The 9,786-nt window shown below is 42.8% G+C and overlaps 1 protein-coding gene across 2 annotated transcripts in view; it reads right to left on the reverse strand.

Moving 5' to 3' along the window:
* Positions 1–9,273, reverse strand: part of KLHL31 (kelch like family member 31) — a 30,346-nt gene extending 21,073 nt beyond the window's left edge. For both annotated transcript variants that reach the window (XM_004605864.2, XM_055136393.1), the window contains exons 1-2: positions 9,153–9,273; positions 744–1,946 (exon numbers count right to left, since the gene is read on the reverse strand). In XM_004605864.2, coding sequence (XP_004605921.1) covers positions 744–1,915 — 1,172 coding nt within the window. In that variant the 5' untranslated portion in view covers positions 1,916–1,946; positions 9,153–9,273. The remainder of the gene's footprint in view (positions 1–743; positions 1,947–9,152) is intronic.
* Positions 9,274–9,786: the final 513 nt, after the last annotated feature.

The following is a 9,786-nucleotide window of genomic DNA, read 5'->3' on the forward strand; positions in this document are numbered from 1 at the left end:
GCACCCTACCTCCTGTACTACATCTTTTGCCCCAGTTTTTACTCTTCAGTGCATCCGAATATCAACATTTTTATGTTTCAATTTCAAATAATTAATGTTACATTTTAATGACTTCTGAAAACTATGAATTAGACCGTTTTCAGTAGCAATCACTTAAGATAAATTCTGTATTTTATTTTGGTTTATGGGTCACATTTGGCTCTGTTCAGGGTTTACCCCTGGCTCTGCACTCTGGCATCATTCCTGACAGGGCTTGCGGGACCACTTGTGGTGCCAGAAATTGAACCTGGGTCAGCAGCATGCAAGGCAAGTACCTTACCTGCTGTACTATCTCTCCAGTCCCCAAATTTGTATTTTTAATTTTTTCTTAGCACTTGATATTAATAATCAAGTTTTTACCTATGATCTTCAGAAAGATAGTGTGCTGTAAAGAGGACCTGAGTATAAGAAAATGAAAAATGTCACTTATAAAGTAGTGGTATAATTTCTCTAGGTATCATAATCCTCACATGCAAAAATCAGAACGATGCTATTTCCCTTGCTCACTTCACAAGCTTAATTTGGAAATCTAGAATACTTAATATGTATGAATAGATTACATAATTAAAATGTATAGATATATAAATATATATAAGGTGGCATTATTATTAGTGATTTTCTGAGACAATAAAACTAAGAGTATGGCTGTCAGGGAAATTTTATAATATTGAACCATTTCAGTTTCTAACAAAAGGATCAAATACCTGCAGAAATTGTTGACTGCATGCTTGGCTTGATTTCTTGCATCATTCTGGTCTTCTCCACCAGCCACATAAAGAAATCCATCCATTACAGCCACACACTGATTAAAACTCTTGGCTGGCATTTCTGTAAGCTTGCTCCATCCATTTTCAGGATCTTTATACAGTACGTCTCTACTAAGGGACTTCTCAGTAAGTCCAGGGCGTCCTCCGACAGTGACAAGGACGCGACAGGCCCCTCGAATTCTTGTGCGTCTAGATTGCAATGTGTTTTGATGATATGGAAGTAAATGATAGTTCATAGCATCTACAAGAAGTTTGTGACAATCAGCATCTTGCATCATTCTTGGTACAGACTGAACATAATTGACCAGGTCTTGTGCAGAGATGGTACCAAAGCGAATATTACTTAGGAGATCTGCAGCATGTTTCAATCTCTTTTGGTCAAATTCTAGCCATTTCATTGCAATCTGGAATGCTACTATTTCAGAAGGCAACTGTAGGTCATCATCTATAAGAAGTTCATTAATTTGCTCAAATGTAAGTTTCATAAACTTATCTGATTCTGAGAACTCGAGGAAGTTATCCCGGATAAATTTCTGGGCTGCTGCTTTGGCGTTTTTTAGAGAGTATGTTTCGGCAATGTTGGCAATATACATGCAGTTCTCAATGCTCATTTCTCGTATCAGAAAATCACTGCACATCTTTACAAGGGTGTGAATCTGAAGATAAACAGCAGCAGAAATAATGCTTCCTATTGTATATAAGGAGAGAGTCAGTTTTCCTGTGTAGGCATATGCAATGACAGTAGCCAGGCCCAATGGTGAGATATCATTGAGGTCTACCCTTTGAGTAGATGGATCTTTTTTCAGGATGTTGTAAAAGTACTCACTGCATGAAGCCATCACTGACTTGTGAACATCAAAGGATTTGGTTTTGGTGCCAATGACTAAGTCACAAAGGAAGCTCTCCTGCCGCATTTTACTTAACCCTTCCAAGAGGTTGGGGCAATAAGAAGCATCTGTTAACTCAGAAGAAATGCAGCTAAGGCCATTGCCTCCCTCAAGAAGTCCATTCAAAGCATTCAGTTTGCTTAGGGGGCTGTCTTCTACAATTATCGTCATCTCATTGATCTCTCCCTTGTTCTTTTTGACAGTCTTCTTTTTGGGGGCCATGTTGGAAAACACAGTCACAGGCAAGAGCTTGCTAAAAAACAGACAAAACCACAGTGTTTTTATTAACTTTGGGCTTTGAAATGTTACGTTGAAGATATTTTCTTCTTCACAAGATAATAACTTTTTAATGGAAATGATAGATTGGCCCTCATAAAAAAGACTTCAAGACTTACATTCAACTAAATGCACATTTTATTGACAGATCATTTCATGATCAAGTATAAATTCTGGAGAGCTTTATATTATCAAGGTCTAAGAGATTTTCCAGGGGTTAGTACACATGTCAGAAAAGTCCCCGGTCCTTGTTTATTTCCCAGCACTCACATTTCCTGAGCATCTTTTATTTTTCTTTTTGGGTCACTCCCGGCGATGCACAGGGCTTACTCCTGGCTCTGCACTCAGCAATTACTCCTGGCAGTGCTCAGGGGACCATACGGGATGCTGGGAGTCGAATCCAGGTAGGCTGCGTGCAAGGCAAATGCCCTACCCGCTGTGCTATTGCTCCAGCCTCTCCTAAGCATCTTTAAGTGTGGCCCTGAGAGCCCCCAAGCACTGCAGAGTCCAAGCAGCACCACATCCATGGGCCATAACTTTCAGTCACCAAGTCTATGGGCTAAGAATCACTGAAAGTGGCTCCCAAGTCCCCTTAAGCAGCCCCCCCCCGCCATGCAGATATATATTATCAATTAAGACTGATCCACAGAGCTATGTTTCCAAGAAAGCTTTTTCAAAAGAACTAACCACAGGCAATGTTGGTGGTCTAGTGGTGAGCATAACTTCCTTCCAGATATGTCTCTGACCTGGTTATATGGTAATTATAGAACAGTAGCAAATATCACTTGAAAGGCTTAGTTTTATCTCATAGAAAGTGAGTTGCAACAATTCTGAAATTTTTTCCTCAATAAAGTATAAAATTATGGGATCTATGTAAAATGTATGCTTCGAATATCAATGTCTATCGTGTTATGTACATGTGAAAATCAATGGGTAGGGCCAGAGAGATAGTGAAGGGGTGTAGGTACATGCTATATATGCTGCCTACCAAAGTTAATCACTGGCACTGCATATGGTCCCCCAAATACCACCAGGAGTAAGTACTGAGAACTGCCAGGTGTGATCCCAGACAAACAAACAGAAACAAATGGTTAAAATAAGGGGAAGGGGAAAGGAGGTGGATGTCGAATAAACTGTGTATTTGCATGCTCGTTTATGAATCTGTACAACTGAAACCACTATTAAAATTTTCTAGCTACAGAGATCTTCACTGCCCCTTGTATCTTGGCAAATGTTCTTATACTTGGCAAATTGGAGACTCTGCTTCTCCATTTGCCATCAGCCCAACTTGGGGACTGCGCTATTGCTTTTCTTACACTAGAGGCCCCTAAGAATGATAAAGGCAAAGGCTGAAAAGATAGTACAGGACTTAAGGCACTAGTTTTGCATATGGCTAGCCCTGATCCAAATCCTTTGGTATTAATATATGGTACCCTGAGCACTAAACTCAGAGCCAGGTTTGCCCCTGAGAAACACTAGGTATGATGCAACATTTTCCACTCACCAAGGAAGATAGAATAAGGGCCATGCATCTTGTGTTCTAAGCCATACTGCAGGGAAGATCGACTTCCTCGTTACGGGTCACAAAAACTCAGAGGTTCTATTTTGTTGTTGTTTAGGCTTTTTTTTTTTGGTGGGGGTGGAAGGCTGATCCACACCTGGTGGTGCTCAGGGCCCACACCTGGTTCTGTGCTCAGGAAACCATTTGTGGTTCTATAATTCGAATCCACGTTGTGACCTCAGAGGCATGCTTTGAAACTCTGAGGCTCCGTGCTTACAAAGGAAGAAAGGGAAGCCTGCAACAGAAGCTCTGGGGCCTTCGTACTGAGGACTTTCTGGGGAGTACAGACAAAGGGCACATCATATTGGGTATGCACGGGCATGGACACACACACACACATACACACACATTCACACTCATATATGCCATTCTGCCAATATGCCATTCTGCTAATAAGTACTCAGTTTCCCAATTTGGTTCTTTTCATTGCTATTAATTTCTTTTTTTGAGGGGGAAGGGTCACACTTGGCAATGGCTAGGAGTTACTCCTGGCTTTGCACTCAGGAATTACTCCTGGCAGTGTTCAGGGACCATATGGAATGCTGGGAATCGAACCTGAGTTGGCCGCATGCAAGGCAAATGCCCTACCCGCTGTGCTATCACTCCAGCCCCCATCATTGCTATTGATTCTTATGGATTTGGAATCCTTTATTGGATGTTTTAAATTCTATATCATGATTTTTTTTTCTCAGTAAATTTGTCTGCTTTTTTTTTTTTTTTTTTGCTGTTTGGGTCACACCTGGCGATGCTCAGGGGTCACTCCTGGCTTTGCACTCAGGAATCACTCCTGGCAGTGCTCAAGGGACCATATGGGATGCTGGGAATCGAACCCAGGCTGGCTGCATGCGAGGCAAATGCCCTACCCGCTGTGCTATCGCTCCAGCCCCTGTCTGCAATTTCTTTTCCAATATTTACACTTCTTATTTTAATTTCCTTAACCCTAAATTTTAGAGCAATATTAAATATTAGTAGGAAAAAAATAAAAGGGGGCATAACCCAAGTAGCACATGTATGCCAGGAAAGAGGGGACAATTGCTTATCATTTCCACTCACTCATTTGGTCATGGTATTGGGCTTCTCACACCTGGAGCTGGATTGACTGTGTGGACTACTTGAAGGAGGTTATGGAGGAATTAGACATTTACAAAGATGAAATAATTGTAAGTAGTTAGATGTGAGAAGTCACTCACTATGTCCTCTGGGTCTTGCTGGAAATCATCAGTAACGGCGGCCACAATGGGGATCTAAAAAGGTGTACACTTGTGTATATCCACTCACTAATAGTCCAAACTGTAGCCTGGGTGGTAAAGGATACATACATTTTGAAGGACTCCATTTTAATTGATTAAATTCTGCATTAGCCGAAGGTAGATAGGGGTTTTAATTAACTGTTGCTTTATTGAAAGTTTATCTTCCCTTTCTTTTCTTTTAAAAAGAAAAGCACTGAGTGCTTTGTTGCCAACTGCTCAGGGACTCCCACGCCAGGTAGCTGAGGCAGTCACCATGGTTATCATACCTGAGGGATGGTTTTCCTGGGAATGGATGGGAGTGTCCCCTAGCTGTGCCAGTGTGAGATTTTCCATACCCTTTGCTATTCTTCCTCAAGCACAACAGGCTGGGTTTCATTCCCTACCCAGGAGGCCCTAATGAATTGCCCTCTTGGGATCAAAGAGAGGGAAAACTTTGCAGGCTTCCACTGAGACTGTGAGCGGCTCGAAGTGTTTACATGGTCCTTCCCATGGCAAGACACCCTGGAAAGAGGAGCAGGTGTCCCCACAGCAGCTGAGGTTGTGTAATGGGATGAGCAGTTATTTGGAGGCACTCCCTCCTTCCTGTCACTTCCCTTTTTGGGGGAAAGAAACTGCAAAGGATGCAAAGGGCAGTGAAAGGCAAGGTTCCCTGTGCTGTCAGAGTTATCCCTTCATCTGTTCCAAAACCCACAGAAACTTCCTCCATTTTACAAAGGATGCTGGCTTTTTAATTTTTTCTTTTTTGGCAGGGGGTGGAGGCACACCTGGATGTGCTCAGGGTCTATTTCTGGCTCTGCGTTCAGGAATCATTCAGGGCAGTGCCCCTGCAGCCATATGTGGTACCATACCCACTGTACTATCTCTTTGGCCCCATGAACAACAATCCCCTCTCTCTCTCTCTCTCTCTCTCAAGCTGGGGAGAAGGGAAACTGAGATACTATCCCATGTTCTCTTCCTTCCCCCACTGCAGATAGTGACTGTTGGGTCATTTCTAGGATGGTATTTCATGTGAATACTTACATAATCTGGACGGACCCTTATGTAATGTGGACCCTTTCCACCATTTGACAAATTTAAGTGAATTACATTTATAATGAACTGGAGCAATAACACAGTGGATAGGGCATTTGCCTTGCATGTGCACGACCAGGGTTCGATTCCTCCATCCCTCTCGGTGAGCTCGGCAAGCTCCTGAGAGTATCTTGCCCGCAAGGAAGAGCCTGGCAAGCTACCCATGGTGTATTCGATATGCCAAAAGCAGTCACAACAAGTCTCACAATGGAGACATTACTGGTGCCCACTTGAGCAAATCGATGAACAATGGGATGACAGTGCTATGACAGTACTACAGTGCTACATTTATAATCAAGCCATAACTATAAATTACCAAGCATGGTTTACTTTATGTATTAAATGTAACCTGTGACCTCCATTCATAGCTAGAATAATAAATAACTGGCTAGCTCATTATTAGTTGAGGGTTTTCTATGCTCTAAGCCTTGGGTTAAGTTCTGGGTTAACTTCACATATTTCTCAATTTAAACATTCCTAAAATTCTGAAAGGTGATTTATATTATGTTCATTTTACAAGGGCAGCCCTTAAAGTCTAGAAAAATTTTAAAACTGTGACTAAGGTCACACATATGTAATGTATTGTGGAATAAAATCAACCCAGATTCAACCCTGGCCCCTATATTCCTTCCATACGTCCAAGGTAGGTTCCCATGGTTGTCCCTGTCATTAGGAAGAGACCAAGTGAAGTGGGACTGAGGTTTATCACAGCAAACATGGACAAGGAGTACATGAAACAGTTTTCTATAGCTTCAAACACTAAAATAGAAGAGTTACTCTTTGGATGTAAAATAACCCTGTTTGGGAACAAGCGGCCTATGGATTTTGTTATCCCACTGGGAACAAGGCTACAAAAACCAATTATTAGGAAACAGAACAAGTCACGGAAGCTTTTACTGAGTTGATTTGTCAGAGAACCAAGTGGACTCCTGTGATGAGTTCAAAGTGAAATAATCACATTTTGTTTAAAAACAATTATCCATTTTGTTGGTTCAACTTAGCATAGTCCTGGCTTTTATCGATAAAGTATTCAGACTCTATGCATGAAGCTAATTATTGTTCAAACTGGACAGACAGTATAAGGATCCCAAGCTAAAGCCTTTGGTTTGGGTTCTGATGAATATTTTAGAAACATAACTCTTTCTCTTTCCTCATCATGTTCATGTGTGCGTGTGCGCATGCAGTGTGTGCATGCATGCGTGTGTGTCTGTGTGTGTGTGTCTGTGTGTGTGTGTGTGTGTGTGAGAGAGAGAGAGAGAGAGAGAGAGAGAGAGAGAGAGAGAGAGAGAGAGAGAGAGAAGAGAGGATTGCAAGGTGGAAGGGTAGAAATGTAGTTTTTAAGACCAATGTCTTGGGTTGCCACAGAACAACAACAACAAAAAGAGCTTTGGTGTTCATTTCACTCTAACCATCTGAGAGATCTATGGCAAAACATCCATCATTTCACTATTTTATTTTATTTTATTGTTTTTGGGGCCACACTTGGCTGTGCTCAGGGCTCACTTCTGGTGGGCCAAAGGTGGTGCTAGAGCTTGAACCCAGTTGACTGTGTGCTAGGACAACACCTACCCACTGCACTATCTCTCCAGTTTCGATATACAGCCTTTGAACTTTTCATTGTAATCACCAGTCAAAATAGAAGATGAGGGCTTTATAGTGCCACAATTTTACAGAGTTAAGAATGAGCATCCTGCTTTTACTACCACAAAGTCCAGTCTGGTCCTCTATCACCTCTCTCCTCAGTGTGACCTTGCAGAACTCTAGAATCAACTCATTATTAGTTACAGAAAAACCAAGACAAAAAATTTTCTACCTAGAAGCATGATGGCCCTCTGAGCCTTTGTTACTAGGCTAGCAAATGAAATGACAAGATGTCCAGTTAAGCTTGAAATTCAGATAGATAAATTACAAATCATATTTTATTTTTTTCCACAAGAATTTTTAAAACATTTTGTTGATTGAGGTACATGGCTTACAAATCATATTTTAGTACAGTATGTTCTGTGTGATAATATTTGGGGCAATTGACACTAAAAAGTGGATTTTAATCTCCTATCTGGGTGCCCTGCTCTGAGTTAATTTCAGGTTAAGTCCATGAATTCCATGATTTATTTTTTTGCTGGAATATTATGAGATACATCATGCTTATCTAATTTTTTAAGAAGGCGAGATTCTCAAAAACGGTTCATAACTCAAGATAGATAGAGGCACTGGACTTGAGAATAAGGTTATCAAGACCAAGGTACCATCGTTCTGAACACATTCTACGCAGTTCTATGGATGGACACGTTTCTGAGAAATCATCTCACTTAAATCAAGTTTCTCTTGTCCTGAAACATGTCTCAGAGGAAAAGCTGAGATGAGAGGAAAGAATTGTCACCTTTATATTGAAGAACCTTCTTGTTTTCCTGCTCTCCTGTCCCTCTCGTTCCCCTTCTCCTGGGAGGGATTCTACACCCGGAGCTGCAAAGCCATGTGTGCTGAGGTGTCAGTCACCCCCCTGCCAGAACGAGTTGGGATCCCTGACCCCCTCCTTTGCCAAAGGGACAAATCGGCTGCGCCTGCGCCCGGTCCTGCCACATTCCAGGCGCTGCATCTGTCCCCACTCATCAGCACCAATCCCGGAATAGAAACACTCCAGCCTGTGCCGCTTGCCATTTTAAGTTAAGTCCAACTTAAGGAGAAGGGACTGAGGGGGTGTTTCCACTTCACCATTTTATTTCCAGCATGCTCTTTGTAACAAAACCTATGTCAGTATACATAGAAGTACAGATTTAGAGCCGGGATGTGTTTCACACGGTTTGAGATTTGTTCTGTTGCAGGTGAAATTTCAATTTTGATGGTTATCACTTCTATTTCTGATCATTCAATGGGTAAATCGTTTTTTTTTTCTCTTTGGGAGGGTGGGGGAGGCAGGGGAGAAGCTTATCAAGGGTTAAGTGTTCACCTGCTTTTGATCAAAATCAGGATGGCATTCGAAACTTTGCAAATCAAAGGGAAGCATTCCACGTTTTCCCTCTTTTCTCTAGAAAACAGAAGCAGCAAAGCTTTAGAGACTATAAAGCTGCTTTTTGAAAAAGACAAACAATCTCGCTTTTCCAAGTCACTCTCCCCGCCTAGCTCTCCTCTCATTTCGGGAAAATGCTCTCCGGTCCTTAGCCTCAGTTTTGTGTCGTGAGCGATCTGACCCCCAGCCCCGTAGAGCATCCCCTCCACCCCAGTCTCTTCCAGCCCCTACACCCCGGCCTGCACCCCAGAAGTAGAAGGCAGAAATGGTCCAGCCTGGCCCAGAGCTCCTTACCCTCCCGTGTGAAGCGGCCTCCCAGCCTTGTGCTGGTGAAGTTGCAGCAGCCGGTTCCTTGCGGGGAAGCAATCTATGAGAGAGAAAGAGAGGGAGAAGGGAAACCCCGCGGGCAAGCACCGGCGGCCACCTGCAGAGTCAGGACAGTTCTTAGTGAGTCTTTGCAGTCCCTCCGGATAAGGCAGCGGGGCTGGGCTCCCAGCAAGAAGCTCCTCTCCCTCTTTGGTCTTCAGCTCCAGGGCACTTGGGGGCAGAGGGCGGGGCTCCGGGTGGGGGACAGGGATTGGGTTGCTGGACCTGCTCAGTTGTTTAAAAAAGAGAGAGAAAAGGGGGGAAAAATGCCCAGCCCTTGTTAAATTGGGTGTGAGCAAAGAAAATTAATTTAGAGGGTATTTAATTATTAGAAGCAGAGATTAGAGCGCATGTCCTTGGTGAGAAGGAGGAAAGACTGCTACAAATGAGCTCGTGGAAGGGTAAATAGCCTGGTCCTTGGAGATGGTTGAGTTTATAAATAGACTGTTCTTTAGCAGAGGAACACATGTTTAGGAGGAAGAGGTGCTTTCTCTGGGAACTTCACCGAGGGCACCGACCTTAACAGTTAGAGCTCACTAGACTGAAATTCCTGCTGGATCCC

This window comes from Sorex araneus, chromosome 4 (genome assembly GCF_027595985.1).
Source record: "Sorex araneus isolate mSorAra2 chromosome 4, mSorAra2.pri, whole genome shotgun sequence".
Lineage (NCBI taxonomy): Eukaryota > Metazoa > Chordata > Mammalia > Eulipotyphla > Soricidae > Sorex > Sorex araneus.